We start from the raw sequence: 24,140 nt of genomic DNA, 5'->3' as shown, positions 1-24,140 counted from the left end.
TTGGTTGGGAGCTGTCCTCCGCTCTCCTAAATTCAGCTATGGTCATCACTTGTGAATCCACGCTTGCTGCCATGGTGGCCAGGGTCCTACCCACGCACAGTGAAAGCTTTCCCAGGGTCTGGACCCGAGTGTCTGCAGCTCTGAGGGCAACCGTCTTGGAATTCAGGTGCTCAGCACCTCTCAGGATCAATCCCTGCTCTGGCTTATTGCACCCTTTCCGGAGCCGGATGACCAGGCTCCGTTGCATTTAAATACAGTGGGGCCTTTTGTCTGAAGGCTCTTGACTGAGTGAATAAATGGAGCAGCATCTGCAGCAGCTGTCTCCGAGCCAGCTGTGTACTCTTATGTCTGAACAAGTACCATGGTATCTATATGGGAATGATTAAGTACAGTCCTTGGAATTTGGGTTCCATGGACAGAGCAGATGCAGAGGGACACGGTGTTGTTGTTGTTGTTAAAGGGACAATCAACTTCAATTTATTTTTAATTGACTAATTTCCTGAGGGATTATTTCTCCCTTACTGATGTTTAGAAGGGTCTTCAGGGCAGGCTGAGGAGAAATCTCACTGGAAATACTCCTGCCCCTACTCCACCCCCTCAGCCATGCATCTTCCTTTTCTCTCTTCAGTGTTCGCTTTGCTGCTGCTGTTCCTTGGAGATGCCCTCGCATGGTGCCTGGGAAAGGGAGTTCACCCACCAAGGGGCATGTGAATAATGTCTCTGTGCTGGGGCTTGGGACAGGGAGCCCAACTGGCCCCCGGGAAGGGATGAAGCTGGCTGCAAAATGCTGGCAAATGCAGAGTAAACAAACTGGCCAAAAGAGAGTTTCTGATCTCATTTGTACCTAAATATTTACACTTTGGATTACACTAAACAAGTTTTTCAGAGGGGACTGTGATTTTTTGTTTCAAGTTGATGATGTCTCGAAGTGCAGAAAACTTAGTTTCTTATTAGTTTGCAAAGTCCATTAAGTTCCCTTAAAGCAAATGCTTCTGTGGTGATGATTTAAAAATAAAAATCAGTGCCACCATCTCACCATTCAGAGGCAACCCTACAATAACCAACCAGGTTGTGCAGCCCAGCACTGAGAGGCAACCCTACAATAATAAACCAGCGTTGACAAATGTAAGCCACCACATCCAGATACCCCTCTTTAAATACAGGAAAGAATCCTGGTGGTGGTGATTTTGAGGTTTGGGGTTTTTTGGTATCTGACACACAGCAAAGCAAAAATGAACTTGAGTTCATTGACGGTTACGGTGCAAAGTAAAAAGGAGCAATAAGATCAAGTTTGACTCCACCCGCCTGGCCCCTGTATAGGTCTCATCTGCACTGCAAACAGCAAATGCATCATTGTAATTTCACTTGTTTAAGCCCTCAGCCAGATGGATTGGTAACGGCCGTGGTTACCATGTGGCCAGCGCCTGAAGCCGGTATTTCACAAGCCAGCTGAAGTTACATGTTTAACATCTGTGGGGAACTGTCCCTCGATAGCTTTCACCTTGTACAACACACGTAGAAAATGGCCTATGCATCTGTATTGAGAGCTCGGAGAGGATTTGTTTTCAGATGATTCTTTTTGGTTAAACATGGCCATAAAATAGAAATTGGTGTTATATTTTTAGTCTCAGAACTTAACACGGTTTGGAAGGCAAAAAACTTCTGATCACCCTGACAGTAGGAATGAGGGTATAAACGTGGAGGCCTCATATTTTATTTCTTGCCTGTGTGTCTAGTGGTTGGAGCAGTGGTTTGGAAGTCTGAACTCGCAGCTACGAAGGCCAGAAGGGACCATTAGACCATTTAGTCTGACTTCTTGTCGATCACGGATCACAGAATTTCATCTACTTCGTCCTGTGTTGAACCCAATAATTTGTGCATCCTATTCCTGGCTCTGCCACTGACTCCTTGTGACTTGGGCAAGTCACTTAACTTCCCCATGCCTCCATTTCCCCATGTCAAATTATTCCTGTTGGCTTCATTGAGGGTGGTTTTAGGCTTCAGTAATGTTTGCTTGGTGCTCCAGAATTGCAAAGTGTCTCTTCTGAATTTGTTTGCAAAATTCCAGGCAATTTTTCTTTCTAGCAAAACAAATTTGGTGTTGGCAGTTGTCCAGTTCTAACTCAGTAAGTGCATGCATCATGGTGGGTGGGTGAAGGACTGAATTCAATAAGGAAATAGCCTGTAGTGATGTGTTTCCCCCTGTGACTCTAACTAGCGAATTGGGAGGGGAGGTGGAGGTAAAGGTTTTTAAATCATGGTATGTATAATCACAAGGACATTGTCAATTTAGTCTGGTTTGATGGCTAATCATTACTGGGGGGAAAGAACACGTAAGAAGAGCATTTTGCTTTAGTGACTAATGAGATAAGCATCAAGAAGTGGAGTTGGGGACCAAAAAATGCTTCTGGTGTGTATATATATGTTGGAAATCGATGACAATTCCTTGTATGCATCAGAGGGTGAAATTTGGCCTCACGTGCTCTAAATAAGAGCTCTGGGAGTGATGAGATGTAGGATGCTGATATGTTAATTGAATTGGGAGGCATGGAGTTTCTGAGAACATCTCCAGTTGTTGCGTGAAGGCAGCAGGGTGAAAGAATTGGTTTTCAGTCCAGCAGACTGCCAGAAGTTATGCTACTATAACCACCACTATTAACTAAAGGAAACCCAAAAGCTCTCACAGAATTTTACCGCAGTACTTCACACGTCTGTAAAACCTTGAGATCTGAACACCCTTTCCACAACATCTCAGGGGCGGGGAGGAAAGGATGTATAGATATTACTTCACCATAGTAGAAATGCATCTACCTCTGGGGTGGAACATTGTGTTTAACAGCACAACATTATGGGGTAGGAAGTAAAGAACACAATACCTCTGTGAAACTGTAGTGAGGATTTAGGGAAGCAGAATGTAATTCCTTGAGATGGAATTTGGCCAGAATGCTTTTTTTTTTTTTTTTTTTTTTTTTTTTTCTTTTTTTCAGTACTGTGACATTTTTAATGACCATGAATGGTCAGGCTTTCAATTTCCTTTGAATGATCTGACACAGTGATCTCTATGGCCATGCTTGGGTATTGGTTCAGCACTGAGGAAGAATGACACCATTCAGAACAACCATTTATCCAATGTCTAACACACATTAAGAAAGTGTGGGCCTTTGTCTCCCTCTAGTGACTGGTCTGCTGAAGGGGTTAACAGCCTACTACAGTTGCAAGCTAGTGGAGTTATTCCTTTAGCTCAAGCAGTAGGGGGCAACACTTCTAGCATTGGATGTTTAAGGTTCAAACACTGTTCCAAGCCTAAGGGATAGATCTTCCATTTCTACTACAAGGCCTTTGAAAGCCAGATAGCAATCTCGCTGCCAAACCTTTTTATGAGGCAAACTCTACTTCATGCTCAATACATCTCAAACTGTTGATTGATTTTCCTCCCAAGGGGTTTATTGATGCTCTGGTAATAAACATGATGAACTAGAGATTTGATCTACAGCATGTCTCTAGATTTCTGTGCTGGCCTTTGGATGGAGAGGAGAGGCTGGTTTTGGTGATCGTGATGGAAGCTCAGAGTTTTATTCCTTCCAACCTATGAAGAAGCTAGTGGTCTTGTGTGCTGAGATTGGCATTAGACAGAAGATCCCGGCTAGAGAGCATCCAGTGAAAAGCTGGCAGTCGTATCCCAAGAAAGGGATAAGCTTTTCTCTCTCTGCATAGTCTGTTGGTCTGGTACAGTTTGTAATGACTGACCTGTGGGATGGGGAATCAACTTTATTTGGTCTTTAACCAGCGATTGTATCGCTCTGATCGGTTAGAGGGTTCGGGTTTAGAGGAATTTGGGTTGCTGCTGCTTCCTCCTACTTCCCCTGGCTGTACTTTTCAAAACCGTCCATCTGCTTTATATTAAGGAATTGGTGACAGGCATGAGCCGGAGCGGACTCAGCAACCGCCACTCTCCCTCTGTAAATATTACTCTGCTGAAAAAAATTCCCTCCTAATGCTGAACAGAAAACTGAGCACTTTCATGTGGTTGAGATCGGGGAAGGGGGTGGGGGTGGGGGTGGGGGCTTTGTGAGAGCATATTATTGTCGATAGCGTTTGGAAGGGAAACAAGATTCCTGGCTGGCTGGCTGCATTATCAGCAGTAATATCCTCCTATATAGCTCTCCCATATGCCGTGTGGTGGGTCTAATCTCTCATCTGATCTTTCCCCCTCCGCAAAACTGGCTGCAGCAGATGATGCTCCACCAAAACCCACGCTCTAGAGCTGGAGACATGCTGGAAGAATTCCTAACCTATCGCAGAAGAGTTTGAAACCCACCCTCTATCCAAGCATGTTGCTGCATGCTAGAGAATGAGTCAGCGGTTACTCCGCCTGCAAATCACAGGACTCAACAGTGTGTGTCCTCGCATTGTGTGGTGGGAGTTCTGGGGAGAGCAGGGAACCAATCTGAGGTCTCGTTATTGGGTTGGATGCAAGTATCACTTGATGATGGTCTCTGGCCTGTGCTGTTCAGGTCAGACTGGTCTTAACATCGGTTTCTTCCCCAGAACGTCCAGTCTGGTGTTTTGTTGCTAAAGAGTCGACCCAAAGTTCTGAAGCAAATGAACAACGCTGGGGCTGAGCCCAGCTGGCACAGGTGCTGCAGGGAGAGGGTGGGAGACCCCATCCCATCTTGGTGCAAGGACCCCCAAGCTGTTCCAGCCTGGCAGCAGCAGTCAGGCCTAAGTAGAGAGTGGGTGGCTAAGCACTCATCACAATGATGAACTAGCATAGGCCAATTTTCTGCCTACATTCTCCCCTGCCCCCCAACTCTCCTGCCCAAAGTCTCGGCTAACCCATGCACTGGAGTGCACCAGTCTTGTGCGCCCCCTGTGCAAAACCTCAAAGGATCTAAGGGCATTATCGTGTTTGTATTCTGTGGCTCCTATCCCTATGGCAGTGGTACCTTGCACATTATCTGCTTTAAAGGGATTTTACATGCCTAATGATCCTGTTATTCCCCAAAAGCTAGTCTGGTTGCAGTCCCTTAGCAACTGCCACGTCTTGACTCAGTCTTGCATTACTTAAGGGCTGCAAAGCACATTTTAAAGGCTCTCGCCCACGCAGATCCAGTATGTATCGCATAGATGGAGATCTGGTAAAGACATCTTGTCTCCCCAGTCACTGTAGGATGGCTCCCGCCATATATTTGCTGGTGTTTTGTCAGAGTGATGGAATGATGGCAGGAAAATTGACTTGTATTCCTTTTGTTTCTGGTTTCAGTTCTGTGTTTGCTTATTATTTGCTTCCAGATTAATGACAGACATAGCAAAATAAACATTAGTGTCAGATGAAAGCGAAGGAAGCCAAGTATTTGGTTCCCCCCGGGGTCGTCGCAGGACCTGCTAATAAAATACTGCTTCCAGACAGATTCTGTCTGGATCTTTAAGAATCGCTTTCGCTTTCTCCGTATCCCCAGTGGAAGGTAGTACCTCTCTGAATCAGAGCGCAGGAGAACACAGCCAAGGGTTTCACAGTAATGAGTGGTGTGTTTTTTGTTTTTTGTTTTTGTTACCATCCACTTGAGATAGGTTAAAGGGGTCTGGTTTTCAGACAACGCTGAGCACCTGCCCTCTGAAAATCAGAGTGGTATCTCAAGTGGGCCCCCCACGAACTGAGATGCTACCGATCACCAATTACTCTTGGCAAAACTTGGTCAGTGGATTTGCCCCCCCTCCCCCCGTGTGGGAGGAGCGTCCCATAAACATCTGCCAACGCTCCTCTTCCCCCACTCCCCATTATCACTTTCAGAACTCTTCTCTGCCTGGGTGCCTCCAAACAACTTGACAATGGTTAGGCTGCTGGAGTGTGGAAACCACAGCCCAGTAATGCCTCATTGTTTCCTTGTGCTCCCCCATCTGTTCTTTTGTTCTGTGTTTGTACAGCACCTTGCACAATGGGGTGATTTTCTGTGGTGCTACGGTAATCCAGCTAAATAGTCATTGTTCAGTTTCTGTCAGTAGGTGGCGTTCTCTTACCATGCAGTTTTAGCCTGAAACGATCATGACTAAGCGCTGAATCCGGCAAACATCGCCAGACACTGGGCCCAGAGCTGATCCTGCGCTGACAACCTCCTGCGTAGAGTCCCTTCAACGGGGCTCCCGAGTGGGTGTATAGTTCCCTTTGCAGGGTCAGAGGCATAAGCAATAACGGTGGGGTGTTGCATGTCAATCACAAGTTTGCTCGGTGCATCATAGACGGCACATCCAAAGCAGGTTTCTGAGACGGGCTCACTTGAAACGTTCGGAAATTTTGGAATATTTTTGGGAAAAAACAAATTCATCCTCCTCCAGCTCAAACCAGCTCTAGTCCCAATCTGAACAACAGTCGGTAGAGAGGAGACAACTCGCAGCTGGAAGGATGGGAGGGGAGGAAGGGAGATGGGTTACAGGTCTATGACTGATTGATTGTGCTTACAAGATGTACACGTGTTTTGACGGTTCCCATCTTTTCTATCGTTGAAGAAGTCCCAGCCTCGGTAACCAAGGGACCCAAATTCCTTTGGAAATCCCGACTTTGTCAGTGCCTAGCATGATTTCTGCAGGCCGTGCTGCCGAAATAGGCTCTTAGGAGTGACTGAAATGAAGCAAGCAGGGAGGCCTAGAGGACCACCTTCTGGAAAGGACTGTAGCACTCATTACACTGAGTGTGCGAGGTGGGAAATAATGTGTACACAGAAGAATTATGTGAGCATAAATATATTTCTTCTCTGAAAGAGTTGTTCTGTTGGAGTGCATACAAGGGTGATTATTTCCTAATAAGCATATGAGCATTGACAAGGAAAGCTCCAGGGGAACCACACACTTTGTGTGTGTGTGTGTGTGTGTGTGTGTGTGTGTGTGGGGCGGGGGGGAAATAAATGGACCATTTAATTATGGTACTGGAGTCAGATGAGGCTTGTTACCAGAAAACTGCATTGAGTCCTGCAGCTCTACTATTCTTCCCCCTTTCTCATCTGCTCTATGGAGATCAGGGAGAGGCTCTACAGGCCTCCAGCTGGCAGAAGTCCCCAGGGCACAAGAACAATATTTGTAAATAAGTTGGTTGCTCAAACATTTGCTCTTGGTGGGCACCGGGTTTTCTAGTGGTCATTGATCTCATTGCTCCTCAGATGCCAGGTTCAGAGCACCCCATACGTAATGCAAAGGGTGCCTGGCACAGCGAGGCCCCCTGCATTCCACAGAGGGGCGGCCCACCTTAGAGAGTCACACCTGCCAGAAGAGGATAATGACTTCAGCCTCTTCCGAAAGCTGGTGGGGCAATATCCTTCGGCCTTGCCTTGCAGGAAAACAAATCTGTGCTTTGCTGGAGCAAGCCGGGGAATTGTGTTCCAAGGCAACGGATCCTTTGCGGGAAACGCTCTGACATCACCTCTTGCCTCCAGTGGCTTAAATAGATTGAAAGAAGTCGGGGAGCTAACGGGCATGGGAACTGCTCCCAAAGCCAGAGAGAGGAGGAGGAGCTGTATCCCTGCTTTTCCCCCCTGCTATAATCTGTGGCCCCCCTTCTGTTTTAAACCAAGGTGGCCCCATCTGATGGCCGCCATGGCAGCTTCTCACAGAGGCAGGCAGTTGCTCCTCTACCTGGATTAAAATAGAAAACAAGGAAGCGTAGGAAACTGGCAAGTTCCTCCCCGATGTAACAGCTCTGAAGTCCATGGAGATGCACCGGGGACAACTTTGTCCTAGCGCCCTTCCTTTCAATACACAAGAGCTTGTGATTTCCTGGAGGTCTCTTAAATGCAGCCCATGTGCTTGTTTTCCTGGCTGCAGAATCAGTCTAAGAAGCAGCAACGTGCTCCCTGCATTTCCACCCGACTGCGGCAAAGTCGTGTCTGTCTTTGGGGGGGCGGGGGAGTGACCTAGTTTCCTCCTGTCTCCATCTGCTGCAATGAGCTGCGTAACAGCCTTTGGAAAGATCTAGTCAGGAGTGTGCTCCTTGGGTATCCAGGTCATGACTGGAAGGACCTTCCTCCTTAGGGCCCCGATTCAGGAAGGGCTCGAGCTCGTGCCTGACTGTAAGCATGGGAATGAACTCGTTAGAGCCCCCAGAGAAGTGCTGTTTACCCCTTCACATAACACATGAACCAGGGGTCACCCAAAGAAATTAGTAGGCGGCAGGTTTAAAACAAACAAAAGGAAGTATTTCTTCTTCACAGTGCAGGCAACCTGTGGAACTCCTTGCCAGGGGATACTGTGAAGGCCAAAAGTAAAACTGGATTCGTAAAAGAACTAGATAAGCTCATGGAGGTTAGGTCCATCGACGACTGTTAGCCAAGATGGTCAGGGATGCAACATCATGCGCTGAGTCTCCCTAAGCCATTGAGCCCCAGTCTCTGCACTACAGAGTTAGGTTGATGTAAGGCAGCTTACATTGACCTAGCTTGGAGGTGTCTCTGGTACGATACTCCTCCCGGCGCTTTAATTTGCACACTACGCTGACCTAACAAAATCACCTCAGTAAGAGGCGTGGTGCTTAGGGCGATGTCTTTAAGGTGACAGTGTTGGTGTAGATACTGCTTTGCTCATGTCACCCTAAGTGGCCTTCAGGAGATGTCCCATTGTGACTGCTCTGGTAACCGTTTTGAACTCCGCTGTCCTGCAGCCAGGTACACAGGTGTACACCCCTCCCCTTTTAACGCGCTGGGAACTTTTGAAATGGTTCTTCCTGTTTGCTCAGTTTGAAGGGCTAACATAACAACTGCCCAGCTGACCACACCGGCTCAAACGCACTCCTGCCTGGAGTACACCAGAGGAGGTGGATCTCCTGGGTCTGCGTGGAGGGGAAGCTGTGCAGTCACAGCTGTGCTCTAGTTATAGGAAGTTGGTGGAGGACGAGAAGGGCTACAACAGGGACGCACAGCAATGCTGCATAAAAATCAAGGAGCTGAGGGAGTCATACCAGAAGGCCAGGGAGGCAAATAGTTGCTTGGGTGCGGAGTCGCAGACATGCCACTTCTACAAGGAGCTGCACGCCATCCTCGGCAGCAACCCCACCTGCACAGTCAAGAGCCCCATGGATACTTTTGGGGGGAGGGGGAAGGGGGCTAGAGTCACTGGCCCACCAGAATGAACTCTAAGGACAACTTGCTGGACGAAGAAGTGGAGGCGGAGGTGGATGGGGGACAGGTGACCGGGAAATCCGGTGGCGTGAGGAGCTAGGATCTCTTTTTGACTCCTGAGCAGTCTAGCCAGTCCCAGCAGTCTAGCTCTGGTGAGCCTGATGCAGGGGAGGGAAGCTCTGGTAAGTACTCCATTTGCTTCAATATCACAGAGGCACATCTGCTCACGCACTGCCTTTTTAATCAGGCTAGAATAGATCGTGAAATAACCAACACGGGGCCAGTTGCTATCTGCTTCTCATTCCCCTGTACAGCTAGGCAGAGGGGGCTCTGTGGAACAGTTGGTTTATGTACACTGGGATGTCACGTGAATCCTCCATAGAGATCTTTAGACCTGGAGGTAATCTGCAATCCTCTGCCGAAGGTTTCTTGGGAGGGCTGCCTTGTTTCTTTCCCCGTGGTAGGACACTTTGCCACGACGCTCAGCAATTACTTCAGCAGGCACCATTGCAGCATTCAGGCTAGCAACATATAGACCCACTCTGCAGCCAGATGCATTTAGGGGCTGCTCCCTTGCAGCCTCAGTTACCCACAGGAGTGAGATCAGCTACAATCACCACTGCCTTTGGAAAACACTACCAGTATTCAGAACAACAGCCCTATGTGCTTGTACTGATACCCAGTGTCACCCGACCACTACCCGTCCCCGGGCTGCCATCCTGCTCTCTGACTCGGAAGGGAAAGTGAGAAAGTTATGATTGTAACTGTACTTTCCTTGGCCAGCCTGTGCTGATGTCAGTGAAATGACCCCAGTGATTTCCCCGCCTCCCCCCCCCCCCAGCGCTTGCAATACCATAAGTAGCTCTTTCTGTTGGTATACTCCATCACCAGGTCATCTGGGCCCAAAATAGGGCTGTGTGTGCCATCTATCGCCCCACTGCAGTTAGGCAACCCCATTGCTGCAAAACTATCTATTATGTCCTGCATATTGCCCAGTCACAGTCCTTCATCGCAGGAGGTGATTTAATGGCCCTGCACACTTGCATCACAGCCACCCCCACAGTGGATTTCCCGATTCCCAACTGATTGGTAGCAGTCTGGCCAGCTTCCACACAGCTATCGTTACTTAGGATTCACCTCGTTTCTATAATCTTAGCATGAAAGTTAGTGCTGATGTGATCAATCTGGGGTGAAACTCATTGACTCTCAGATTTATTCATTTGTTGCAGAGCTCTGCTGTGAAGGGACCTGGTGGGGGAGAGCATGGCTCTCTTGCCATCATTCATGTGATCTAGCTATCATGATGGGAGTTGCAATGCGGGAAGGTGCAGAAAGATTTAATTTTTAAATCCACATCAGTAGCAACAGAGTTAATCATGATGTTCTATGTTTATGTAACATGCTAGGGATACCAAAGAAACTGGTAAGTATACAGTGACGTCTTCCAAAAAAAAAAAAAACCACACCAAAGAACACCACTATGCTTCCCTTGACATTTGCACCAGCCACTGAAGAGGTAGTGGCCCCGTTGTGGTTGATGATGGCCATAATGTAGCGTAATATAATATCTTATATTTGTGTAGTGCATGCTATCCCCACAGCATTTCTGCAAACTGTGAGCAAACTCCTGCTCGTCTTACTCATGCAAAACTTCCCCCTTAAGTGATGTGTGCGCGCGTGAGAGAGTGAATACTTATCTATATGCATATTTAGATGTCCAAAAATGTGCATTCCACATCTACTGCGTAGGCAGAATGGAGCAGCTGTTCGGCAGTGCTCAGAAACACATTAGTTTAAGATACAACCTTCAGGTGAAATGGAAAGAGAATTAAGGGTGGCAGATTGGAACCTAGGTCAGGACATCAAGGTTATCTCCCTATTCTTGCAAAAAAAGTTAATAACTGCAAGGGGTCAGAACCTGTTTTGTCTCGTTCTAAAGATCCCACCTACAGTGCCCCAGGCTTACCCTTGTCTGGGACTTAAAGGTATGCTAGAAATGATAGCTAACACAGTCTGAAACTCAAGGGTGGGTAGTCAGGGTGTGTAGGCGTTACCAAGTGCCAGCCGGCTGAGTTGAAGCATACGGTCTCCCTTTCTATTCTAGTCAACACAAATCTACCGTGACCACAAGCTCCATGCTGGAGAGTTGGTTTGTCAGCTCAAAAGGGATGAGTGGTAACTAGGGAATCATCAGAGACGCTTTCTAGAGAAGTCTGTGTGTTTAATTCTGGAGGTCTCCAATCCAGGTGGTGACCAGGTTTAAACCAGTGGATTAATGAAGATCTCAACTCTTCTTTCCGAACAGCATTCTGAGTGCCTATCGGGTGTCCGATAACTTCCACTCACGCTTCTCTGCACTATCCAGAACCTACATTTATCGGCTGGTGACAGGCTGCTTTCACCATTCCCAAATACCGGTCTTTGAAAGGGATCTGTGCTGGGCTCCCAAGGGAGAGTAAGTTTAAGTTTGTTTGATTAACAGAACTCTTCAGGAAAATCCCCCTTATTGGATTATGAAGATATTTTTCTGTTTGTTTGTTTTTAAGTTTCAAAGTGAGTTAAACTAAGTGAAATTAAGTCCACTTTAATTCTGAATAATTTCATATGGTAATGGGTTTAATGTGGTTTAACTAATACACTTTAAATTCACACCTTTAGTTAATTTGGATTCACTTTCCTGAGTGTTCCTGTGTAGACAAGCCCTTAATTTCCAGGTGTGAGACCAGATCCCCAGCTGGTGTAAGTCAGCTTTATCGAATGACGTCACTGGAACCACATTGGCTTACTGCCGCTGTGAATCTGGCTGTCAGTTCTTTCCTCAGTGAGATCTGGAGTAACTGCAGTGGCTTCGCTTGCTTATAGCTAATAGCATATCTCCAGTGACTGACTCACAAAGGACTGCATCTGTGATTGACGTTCTCTGCGCTGCCAAGCCAGAAACTCACACTGGAGCATACTTTTTGCATCCTCTGTAGAGAGTGAGAAACATCTAAAATGGAGACTCTTTTCTGTACAGCAAGTTAATTCTGACAGTCTAGGGTGCAATTATCCAACAAGAAACAAATGTGCAGAAACCCATTACCTTGCAGATTTTAAAGTTAAGGATACTCTGCGCTTTACAGTCCAGTCAAGACTGACAGCTCAATATTTTTTTTTCTTGCCTCTGTTTGCAAATCCATATAATTCTTCTCCCTGATCACATTCTACAATACCGTGTATTCAAATAATGAATGAACGCAGGCGCCAATCATTCATATGCAACCCTACAGAAACAAACCACTCTGCGTAACCCAGTGCTCATAAACAATCTTGAAATAGCAAACCAGTTATTGCAAATTGGTACCTATGAAACAACCATTTAGTAATATAACAGCGTACCTGCAATGGAGGATACAAACATTTTAGTAAAGAAACAAGATGTTGGTTTCAAGCTTTAAGATATTATAAATTGTGAGTTAAAGAATAAAATGTCAAGCTATCCTCATTTTTTTTTACTGGCATATGCTCTAATAAATACACATTCAAGAATATTGGGGTTTTTTGGGGTTGTTTTCAATCACATTATAAAACAGTTTTATAACTTCAAAGTCAGTTGCAATAGTTTTATCACCACTAATGGAATAACTTGACATTTTTCATTACATGTATTCTTATAAAACCAGCATAACAATCCCAGATAGTCCCAGCAGAAAAATCAAAATTATATTGTCCCAATGTTAAATATGTGGATTCTTTTTTGTGGGCTAGGGAGGGGAAAAATCAGCTTAAAACTGCAAAATTATATGTTGCGCGCACACAATAAACCCTAATCTCAAGCTTTGTGAAATGACATTTAATTTAGCCCAGATGTTGCAGTTAATTTTCTCAAAGGACAATACCACACAATGGGTAAAGACAGACTGTAACAAACTGTGAGTGGGAGGCAACTTACTAATTGGATTGATCCTTACTCTAACAAAATCCAGAGAGAAAATTCCCACTGATTCCAATGGAAAGCAGCATCAGCCCTAAATGCATAAATATATATTAAAGGGACACTGTCAGTTTAAAATTTCCTAACCAGATTCCTTTCTGTATTCCCAGTATCACCTTTAGAGCTAGTTGGAAAATGCTTTTTGTTTTGTTTTGTTCCTGTGAAAAATTTCCACAAAAATGGAAAAAAGTTTTGAAGTTTTTTTTCTTCAAAAGTTTTGGGGCTTTTGTTGAAAACCTGAAAATGTTCAGCCAAAAACCACATCATTTTTGTGGTTTTGCTGACAACCCCTTCCCCCCAAAAAAACATCTAAGCAAAAATGGACATTTCCTTTGGTGATTTCCATTTTCAAACTCTCCAAAACAAACCCACCATTTTTTTGCCACAAAAAAACCTTAAAAAAAATCCTACCCTCTTTAAACACTTTGGATTATTAAATCTGAATGGCAATTAGAAATGTTCACTTTACTTTTTGCCCTTTACACTCTCTTCTCACTGAGAATTTGCAATGCCTTAAGCTTGTGCTGTTACCTATCAGTTCCTCTTCCATCTCCAGTCAGTAGCACCTTCTGGTTGGCTTGGTTGTAGCAGGCTATTCCAAATGCATGGTTTAGATAATTGTCCTTGTGTTGTGAATTTCTCCACCAATTTCCATTTTAATTTATAAGAACCTCATTCTCCAGAGAGAATTTTTGGTTTGTATTTTTTCAGGGCAGTAACTTCAATGGAGGTGTTCAGATCCTGCAGTCATGAGAGATCTAGAAGTTCTTTGATAGCTACTGCCTTGTGTAAACCTTTGCAGTAATAGGCCCTTAGAGGTGAACAGAATTCACTTCTGGGTTGGGGTTTGGAACACCCCCAAACTTCAGGGGTGTTTGGCACCATGTTTTTTGGTTCGGGCCATTATAAGGTATGGGGCCATTTGCAATATGGGAATTCCCCATCCTTTACTTGCCACTCCCAGTTTTTTTCTAGAGTGTCTGAATCTGGAGCTTGGCCTTGGGCCCTTCTTGGAAATTTATTCTCTGTAACCCCCACAAAGACATTATTGTGCAGTACCTTCCCGTGCTTCCAGACTCACCCTACAACCTTCCTCCTTGCGCTGATGGTTTTCTCTCCATTTTGTTCCAGCCATTTGAATGTGCCTGCCATGCAGGAAGCAGCGGATTCCCTCCTAGGCACCCATGACTTCAGCACCTTCCGCTCAGTCAGCTCTGAAAAACCTTTCAAATCTCCCATTAAAACCCTGGCCCAGGCAGACATCCGACCTTCTTCCGGCTTCATGTCGCATCACTATGAATACAGGTAAGAACCCACATGGCCCTCAGCCCTGTCAGGCGCTTCGTTGATCATACACCTTGGCTGGCCACTGCTTCTGCTGAGATGACCATGAACTGTAGCTTGCCAATAGCCCACTGTTCTCTCCCCTCGCCAGCAGCCTAAGACTGGACATGAAGGGGACTGAAAGCAGCAGCCCATGGCTGAGCAAGCTGAATAGACCCACTGGCTGCCTGTCCCACCATGGAGTGTAGATCAGGCAGATGCAGTGGCATGTTATGTCATTCCTGTCCTCCCTGGTCAGTATCAAATGCCACATTTCTGGGAGCCATCAAAGTTAACGTGACCCTGGCTCTTTGCATCCTGTGCTCTGCTAGTGGAAGAACGTGCGTTGTTCTCACCGGGTGGAGCATTTCCCTAACTTCTCCTTGCTGTACAGCTGAGAAGGTGGAGAACGCCTGCTTACAGGGGATCGGCTTCAGTTTTTAAGGCTCAAAGCCATCTTAAAAACCTCTCCTTTCTGGTCAGTGATGTATCACTCATTAAGGGCAGGATTTGAAACTGGAGCACTCTGCCCATTCCTTGTGGCCTCCGAAAGCTGTGCTGGATTGTTGTTACTTCTGCATTAGTCTTGCTTGCATTAAGTATTTAGTGAATTAGCCATATTGCATGTGTGTCCAGCCCTCTCCCCTCTTCCCCCACCAACTCCATCTCACTCATAGGTTTAGAATGGTGCACTTGAGACAAAACTGTCTGTGATTCTCCAAGTGTTACATGCAGATTTTGTCATCTCCGACTTTGGCCAAAGTTCTGTGGAGCAAAAGAAGGGACTTGATCCTGTGTAGTGTCAGTTGCAGACATTGCTGCAGCGTGTAAGCCCTCCTCCATTGCCAGCTGTCCAGCCTTGCAGCTTGCAAGCGAAGTAGTTAAAGGGGGAGGCCTGTGCCATCTCTCAGCTTTGTGGTGATCCTTGTAGGCATGGTAGCACAGTAGGAGCATAGCAGGTTCGCTGGCAGGGTGATCTGTTTTAGGCCACTGGGAAGGGTCAGCCAGGTGCTGATGTCCTAGCTATAGAGCACCTAGAGATTTGGTGTTTGTTCCATAAACCATGTTTTAAAAAATAGACGCCTTAAACTGCCTTGAAAAGAGACGGAAAAGGAGATTTGTTTGCATCCATGTTCATAGGATAGCAAAAGAGCAATGACTGTAGCTGTCCCACCTGGGTCAGACACTCTAAGCCAGGTGGAGCTGGGTATGATCCATACATGAGAGACTCGGGGAGGAGAAACAGTGTGTTCCTGGGTTGGTGTTTGCATCTCTCTTGCTACCATGGCGCTGAACTGCCAGACTCCAGGGTTGAGTGTAAGACAGCGTCCGTGACCACTTTTGTGTTCATTAAACATTCCCTGGCATGTTTATCCCAAAGTAGGAATTCTAGTCCTTGTTGTCCTGATCTGTTTGTTTAAATCTTTAAATTCTACCTCCATCAACGCCCAGCTCTGGGAGCGGCTCAGTCGGGTAAAGCGTGCCTCCTGTCCTCTCCAAGCCTGTGATGCACTGTTAGCTAATGCATTCCACTCTAGAGGCAACTGCATTTCATTGAGAGGAAGAAGGGATTCCCCTCTATTTAATTTGCAAAGGGGTACAGGATTCATCGTGAGTTAATATGCCAGAGAAGTGCAAGAGGTGTTGGTTGGTTTTTTTTTGTTTTTTTTTTTTATAAACACACACTGATCTGAACAGCAGGTCACTGGGTAGGCATCGCCTGGCTTGTTAGGATAAGTGAAAAGTCAATTATTCTGGGGTGCATGTCCAGAACAAAGCTGTCGTCATGATGGTCCTTTAAATGAAGAGAAATGGTGAGTCATGTTGGAGAGACACCCCCCCCCCCCCCAAAGAAATCAGTGTTTATAGAGCTCAGCCGCTGGGGGGAGAATACACACGTATGTTATCTGAACTAGGCAGGATCTTGGTAGTAAATCTGCACCTACTTGATCTTATCCTTGGCCATCACACTCACTGGGCAGCTGAATAAGCTGCCTTTCCAGGTAGTTCCTGGAGGTTGATGGCAAGGGGGTGGGGGAGACTGCTGGGATAGCTGGCCTCTTGTGCGGGGCAGCCTCCTTGTCACTCATTGGCTGTCATTGCTGGAGATAAAGAGCCTTCCTCCATCAGGGCTGGACAGAGCTGAAGTTAAAACTCCTCTTTGTATCTGCGCGCCCCCCCCCCCCCCCCGACCTGTGTCCCCTACCCTGCTGCATTCTGCCGAGGGGGAAGTGGCAAGGAGGTGTCATTGGCAGAGCGGTTGGCCCTGTGGAGAGTCAGGTCACCTTCCCGTTAAAGGCATGTCCTCCTGACGATACCGGAGCTCTCTTCCTTAAAGAACCCCACGGCTCTGTGTCGCTAGTAATGCTTAGCCTTGAAGGAGGGCTTTGTCGCAGTAGCTAATCAATCCCCTCAGCGCCCCAGCTGGGAGGTGAGAATGTCCAGGGTTTTGGCCTGGGGTAAACCCAGGGGGAGGTAGGCAGAGGTGGGACTGGAACTTGGGAACGGCTGACTTGGAGTTTCCTCTCTATTCACTAGCCAGCGTTGCCTCACATTTATCCAGCTTGTGCAGCCTGGCTTCTCTGCATGTCTCTGCTGGGATGTTTGCAGGCTCGCCTCAACCAACAGGCCTGCAGTCTGCCCCAGGGTGGAGGGAGGAGCTGGGGGAAAGAGTAGAAGGCAGGTAAAAGGAGCCAAGGAGAGGTGGTGATGGGGCAAGAAGGGGAGCTCCCTCTCCCATCTGACTATTCAATAATAAATTGCTCAGAGTCCAGCAACCAAAGGAGCGGGCCAACATTGCAAATCTTTACTGGCCCAATCCATCCAAAGCCACCTGCCTGTCCATTGTGAAGTTATGTGGAGGTGTTTATGGGATGTGTGGAGCCTGGGGAATCTGGAATTGGGTAACCGAAGTGATCAGACGCATCAGGGAAAGAGAAGTGTGATTTAGACCCTTCTGTATGAGTACACCCAACTCCAGTAAATGGTCACAGTGGCATATGTCCTGCTTTTCATCAGTGCAGCATGTCTAGAGTAGGGTTTGCAACGGAGTGACTGCAGCAGTGTAGCTACTCCAGTGCCAGTATCGTAAATGTAGACAGGCCCATTTTAATACCAGCACTGTTTCTTGAAACCCATCAGTTGCTCTTTGAATGAAATCTTCCTGCACTGAGCCCAGCTTCAGGAAAATAGCCTGATAAGGAGAGTACTACTGGGGAAAGCAGTGGATTTGGCAGATCTTTCTCTCATCGCTCATCTGTCAATTTGTGAATTTTTAACATGGTCCAGCTTGGTTTTGAGTGTTCGATTTTAATAGAATGCTGTTGATTTAAATTGTTTGGAAAGGAAATGTGCATTTTCTAGTTTATCTTGCTTCATAAATTTGTGCCAAGCAACTTGAGAGAGCCTTGAAGCTGAATCAATGGCATCACACTGGTTGTTGGAGGAGCATTTCTGCTGTGTTCTGGTGATGCACAAAGGCGGCTGTTTTATAGTGTCATTTTTACAGCGATGTAATGGTTTATTTAATTATTTACTGAGCATGCAGACCTGGGGCTTTCAAAGGTGCATGATTTCAGTGGGATTTGGATGATTAATTCTCATAGATGGCTTTTAAAATCCCAGCCTTAATTATTAAAATCTTGTTAAACCAAACCATTATTTTTCTGATGTAGGAAATAAATACAATTCTGGCTTTGTTTATCCTTTGTCTTAGTCTCCTGGTTATAATTAATCCATCAGATGTTCCCACGGTGAGCCAGTTGTCACTTTTGAAACTGGGTATGCACTTTTCCCAAACCTGTGACTGACAGCCAGTGTAGCTGCGACAGGTTCATTTCTTTACTGAAGTAGCAGCAGGAAATCGGCTTGCAAAGAGAGGCTTGAGATTTCACTAACAGCATACAAATAGGTTTTAAGACTAATCTAAGAGGTTTGGGGTGTTTTGTTTTTTTTTACTCGAGAGGGTGGGATACAGAGAATGATAAACCATGATCTTTTAGTCAAATAATGCAGCTTTTCTTCCTGCTTCTTTCTTCCCCTGCACACGAAAACCGAGCTTCTGAATTGACCACTTGTCTGTGTAAAAGGGCAGCTGTTAAAACAGCTCCCTCCATCAAACTCCGTGTTGCCTGGCAACCGTGGAAGTTAGGTTAATGTCCCATCAGCACAAAGCACTCTTGAATGCTACAGCCATGTTCAGGAACTTAGCCCCATTGCTGCTTCCTTGGGAGTGATTTTCCATCACCTGTTTCTCACTGAACATGTATTATTCATTGTGAGGTGCTGGGTTCTGCCAAGTGAAAAGCCAGCCCAGAGTTTTGCTTGGAAGCAGAATTGTGTGTGATATTAACAAGAAGAAGAAAGTTCCCCCTTATGGAAAAGTCTGATAGAATCTGGTTCTCTGTTAAATTCTTTCTCTGTTTGAGTCATCTGATAGAATTCTCTAAGTTATATCCCTGCTATAAAATTCTATAAGAAGCTCAGAACATTTTCAGAAAGAATCTAATTTTCCATTCAGCTCCATAGGTTTTTAGAGCAACTTCTACAGACTGCTATTGGTTTCATCCTGAAGTCCTATTTGACTTTGCCATCAGAGATGCCACTTGCTGTGTCAATTTAGGAAGTCAGATTTCACAGGCAATTCCAACCCTTGACCCTAACAGTATGCGGCAAGATTTCAGCCTAGTCCTGATCAAAAATGCACTTTTTTTACATTCTTCTTTTAGAAAAAAACAAAAACTAAAATTCAGAGATCAGATAGGTCCTGGGCTTGAGCACCTTTGAGTCCTGTTTTACAGATGGGAAAACTGAGGCAGAGATGGGGAAGTAACTTGCCCAGGATCATGACAAAGCCCTGGCTGGAATGATTTAGTTGGTGTTGGTCCTGCTTTGAGCAGGGGATTGGACTAGATGACCTCCTGAGTTCTCTTCCAACCCTAATCTTCTATGATTCTATGCAGCAAAACAATGCCAATGCCAAGAACTGAATGCAAGTGTCCAGATACTTAGTGTCACATAATGGGTGGCCAGGCCCTCAGTTTTCCTTCTCATTAAATTGGGGTCCAAGGTTATTGATCAGGGGACTTGGAGAACTAGGAGACCAAGAAATCATGCTTATGGTGCTGCATAAAATTGAGAGACTGCAATAAATATATTCGCCTCAATTCAGAACATGTGCATAAGGTCCTGATCCAGCAAAGCACTTAATCTGCTTAAATTGTGTGTGCCGTGTGCGTATGGGCAGAGTGCATGTGCATGTAAAACATATACGTAGACAGGCAGTAATGGCATGGGGAAGCAGTAGGATAGTAACATTTTCTGACAGGAGCAGAGTCTGGGGGTGGGAACTGAACGAAGGGAAGGAGAAGCACATATTGCAGCAGGACTTAATCAGTGATTTGCCTTAAAAAGCATCCTCCCAACACGGAGTGTTCTAACACCCCGTTCTGCACCCCCGAGTGCGCCGACCTCCGGTGCAGGCTGGCAAGTGACCTCGACCCCACTCTCCCCTTTTGTCTTTGATCGCATGGTAGCTTTTCACCTTCCCCACAGGCCTGCAGGTTCTGGACAGGCCCAAACCAATGGGGAACCAACCTGAACAACACAGATGCATTTCTTGTGAGTCGCAGCCATGCTTTCCACACACACAGACTCCCTTCTGCCTAAGCACAGATGGTCCAAATCGTCATAGCTGCCCAGTCTGCCATTACTAATAATCTTGCAGGGGCGTGGGAACATACCACATAGCACTGACAGTCACTTGCGTGCAAAGGTCAGCTGTTGGGATTAGCAAAGATAAGTGTTATCCCTAGTGGCAGGAGGAAGGAATTGAGGGAGAGTTGGTACGTGGGGGAGCAGGGGCATTTGGGATCTCCCAGTGCATTGGATAGTTTGCACTTGGTAGTATGGATAAATACCAGTGGGTCATTAATTATGAGATCACACTGGGAGTCTATAAATGTGCTGCTGCGTATGTACCTTCTCTATATACCTAATGGACTGGAGAGTGCTTTGTCTCTGGCCCTGGCAGAGTCTGCCACAAAACCGCTTTTTTCAGAAATGAACCAGGTTGGATCCGCCATTAAACAAATATCTCCCCACGTTGGTAGGATGGTGTCGAGGTGTCCTTTGGAGGTTTTAAAATCCCGTTTTCAACGAGTCTTAGAAACCCAAAACCTTCTGGAACTCCAGGACTAGTATCCATTTTGTAAGCTAATATTTTTGCCTTCATCACATGGGCACTGGCTCGTTGTGGTAGGATTGTGCTTTAGGGCAGGGGTGGACATTTTGGTTGTTACAGGGTTGCTCTTGAGTGCTGTGCCATGCATACTGGGTTTTGTTTTTGGGGCTGTAGGAGAGGAAGGTTCCTGGTGGGTGGTTGTTGTTGGGCTGCTCCTGAGAGTTGGGCTGGTGATCTCCAGGTTGCTAACAGCAGCGGCTGTTTCTAGCCAAGCAGTACAATTTGACCAGGGAGAGGAATGCCTGCTTAAATAATATCTGAAACCAAAATCTCCATCTGGCCATTTCCCCCGACTCTCGCCCCTCTATGGGAATGCCTCTCTGTCTGCTGCTACATGCCTTCCTGACTGCTACAGATGGATTCCCTGTGCACGTCAGTTTCCTGATTTGCTTGCTCTGGCCCTTCCAGCAGCATGTGGACATTGCACTGTGGATTGCTGAATGATAAAAAGCATTCTGCAAAGTCGGTGGTGACCACATGACTTTCCCCAGTCAGCTCCGATGCATTGTGGGTTTGTTGTGGGTGTTAGGAGAGGGTTGTTTTCCTGTTCCCAGCAGGGAGCGTTCCCAGAGTCAGCACTTTCTCTGCAGGCAGTTGAATTGCACCTTGTTTTATACCGTGTATCTCAGGTTGTATTCATTGTGCTGTTTGAGCCATTGTGCATACATGTATAAGAACCTACACCTAACGCATCCAAAGGATCCTAAAGCTCTTTACAAGCTTAGGAATCACGCATGCGAACTAGGCAGGGGTTGCTCAGAGGCAGCCATCTCTGGGGTGGAACATGGGAGCTGTTTAACAGCTCACAGCAATTTTCCACTTTAATTTAGGGGGGGAAGTGGTGCTGAACGCTCTCCCTAGCTGAAATGACAGAAGAGGTTAAATAGGAATGTAGGAACTGTGATATGTTTTGACCAGGTCACTGAGGTTAAAAGCTATTACCAAACCTGCCCCCCCCAACCACTCCCAACTTTAGTTTCACATCTTCTCTGAAAGATTGCTTCTCCTGCCATCCAGCAGCCTCCATTTGGGACACTGGTTCATTGCTGAATCTCTAGGGGGGGTGAAAGCCACCTACTCCCAAACCCACACCAAGGACTGCCACCACAGTGAGCTGTGCTGGTTTAATTTGCAGTCGGCTGCCAGCCACTGGATTTGGATAGACTTTTGACAGCAGCTACTCTAATGCAAAGTGGCGGCATTCAGCCCTGCAGGCTAACTGGGTTTGCAGAGAAGAGCTAGTAGCATTGTGAGATGGGTACCAGACGTTCTGAATTCCCATCTCCACACTGGGACTGGTGCTTGTCTCCTCCGTGAAGGATAAGTGATGAATCAGGTAGCTGTGTAAAGCCCTCTTATTCTTGTTAGTTGCTGGAGGCAGATCACTGATGATCCTTGGGTTCTGGACAGAGCTCCTTGTGTCAGTTACTAACTGCGTCCAGTCAGTGGTGCCAATGCAGATGATCAGCCGTGTGTATGAAGGACATACTAGCAACTCTGCTTGCTGCAGTAGCTCCTCTGCTGCAGGTGCGCAGTGCATTGCTCTGCAAAATACATAGGGCCTACCCTAATACATGGGAAGATCGGTGTTTCCTTTTGCATTACATTCAACTGCCTGCCTGCAAACCCCCCCTTTAACTGCTGACCAAAACAGGCACTCAAGAGGTTTACATTCCAGATTCTTTGCAGGGCAGCCGGTTTCCTTAATCTGCGTCTGTCTGAATTTGGACTTTGTGGATATCAGTGCTGAACTCAGGCCACAAAGTTCCCATCCAACTTTTCCCAAAATTGCGGGGGGGAGGTTCACGTTGGTCTCTGTGTTCACACGAGGGATTCAGATGTTTCCGATGTTGCATTAATGGGTATAGAGTGGGGCAGTGGTTAGAGAAAGCAGCGAGGACACAGAGCACTTGGAATACAGCTGTGACAGCTGTTGCCCAGGGCTGGCTGCATCTGGCCCCAAGCAAGATCCCAGTGGCGTGTGGGCAAGGGCTACCAGGATTGCCAGGGAGGGGAGGTGGCAGACGGTCAGCAAGGCAGAGGCAAGAGAAAAGGTTCCATTGAAATTGGAAATGGAACCTGGAGAAGGAGTGGCGCCTAGCCCCAGAATTGCCTGCCCACGCCGTAAAGCGGACGCTCTCCTGGAGTGGGCATTGCAGGGCATGGGGTGCTCCAAACCCAGTTGTTATGACACCAGGGGCCTCCCATCTATGCTCCAGATGTTGCCAGGCCAGCAGCCCCATGTTGTAATGGTCATGGGCCAAACACACTGTCCTGTGCAAACCCCCTCATGATGCGGCACATAATTACAATGCACAGTGGGCCTGGCCAAGCAGCAAGACCAAATCCTGTTAGAATCCAGAGGCCCAGCTCTGTACACTCCTGTCCTGGCTGCAGTCCCTCTTGGGTTCAGGAAAGGTGGGCACACTTTGCCGAACTCACTTGCAGAATCGCTTATTCCCCTCTGTCTCATACACTGGTTGCTTTTGTTCCTGAGAATCGCGCTAATTTCCACCCCCTTGTAGCTACACTCCAAGATCTATAGTGCCGCTACAAACCACTGAGTGCTGTAGCTTTGCCAGAGGCTCAGAGAGAGAGAGAGAGAGAGAGAGAGTGTGAGAAATACTGGTCCTGAGAGCTTGGCAAAGCCCTGCTTTCTCTGGGGTGGGGGGAGGAAACCGAGAGGGGTGAGACAGAGCATGCAACAACCTAATGCCATGAGGTTCCAGTTAGTAATTCATCGCGAAGCCTGGTCGGGTAATGTCTAGCAAATTCAATTAGAAATCACACCCCAAAAAAATCCTTTTAACGATGTTGAACACTGGGCAGGGATGGAGACAGAGGACAGGGGCAATGGGAGGAGGAGGCAGATTTATAGTGAGCTTCAGCTTAGAGGAAAGCAAAGGAGCGTTATCTGCAAATGCCCCAGGGATGCCTGTAGCCAGCATTGCGGAGGGTTGGTTAAGGGGGAAGAGATTTGTTTTGTCTGCTAGCAGTGCTGCCTGCCCTGCTCCCCCCCTGCAATCCAATCTGGCTGGTTTCAAATTCTCTCCTCCCAGCCAAGCACAAAACCTTCCTCGCTGTGGACCCTGTAATGTAATATCCCCACTGAAACCCGGCTCCTCTGTCTTTTCCCAGGACGTGAAATTAAAACCAGAGGCAGGGAACTTTCCCCTGCTTCCATCACTCCCTGTGTCTGGGGTTATTAGTAAGCGGTGCTGCGGGGCGGGGAGGTGACCTGGATGCTGCCTGTTTCCGGCACCTTGATAATTCTGTCTCCCTTAAAAGAGGCTCGCAGCATGAGCAGAGGGATCCACAGAGTGAATCCCCAGAGGCATTTTTCTTTCTGAGGCCCCCCCAGCATGCTATAAAAACTCCACAGCTCATCTGTGCCACAATAGTTGGCTTTTTGTATATAAAAGCCAGGGCTGGCGTTAGGGGGTAGCAAGCAGGGCATTTGGCTGGGCCCCATGCCACAGGCAATTGCTCAGGCTTCGGTTTC

The 24,140-nt window shown here is 46.8% G+C and overlaps 1 protein-coding gene across 2 annotated transcripts in view; it reads left to right on the top strand.

Annotated features, from left to right (window-relative positions):
• Positions 1-24,140, top strand: part of PUSL1 (pseudouridine synthase like 1) — a 63,571-nt gene that overhangs the window by 21,171 nt on the left and 18,260 nt on the right. For both annotated transcript variants that reach the window (XM_032780005.2, XM_075060412.1), the window contains exons 4-5: positions 11,407-11,556; positions 14,206-14,379. In XM_032780005.2, coding sequence (XP_032635896.1) covers positions 11,407-11,556; positions 14,206-14,379 — 324 coding nt within the window. The remainder of the gene's footprint in view (positions 1-11,406; positions 11,557-14,205; positions 14,380-24,140) is intronic.

This window comes from Chelonoidis abingdonii, chromosome 23 (genome assembly GCF_003597395.2).
Source record: "Chelonoidis abingdonii isolate Lonesome George chromosome 23, CheloAbing_2.0, whole genome shotgun sequence".
Lineage (NCBI taxonomy): Eukaryota > Metazoa > Chordata > Testudines > Testudinidae > Chelonoidis > Chelonoidis abingdonii.
The sequence above is the reverse complement of the archived record's forward strand: the minus strand, read 5'-3'. Positions and strand labels throughout refer to the sequence as shown.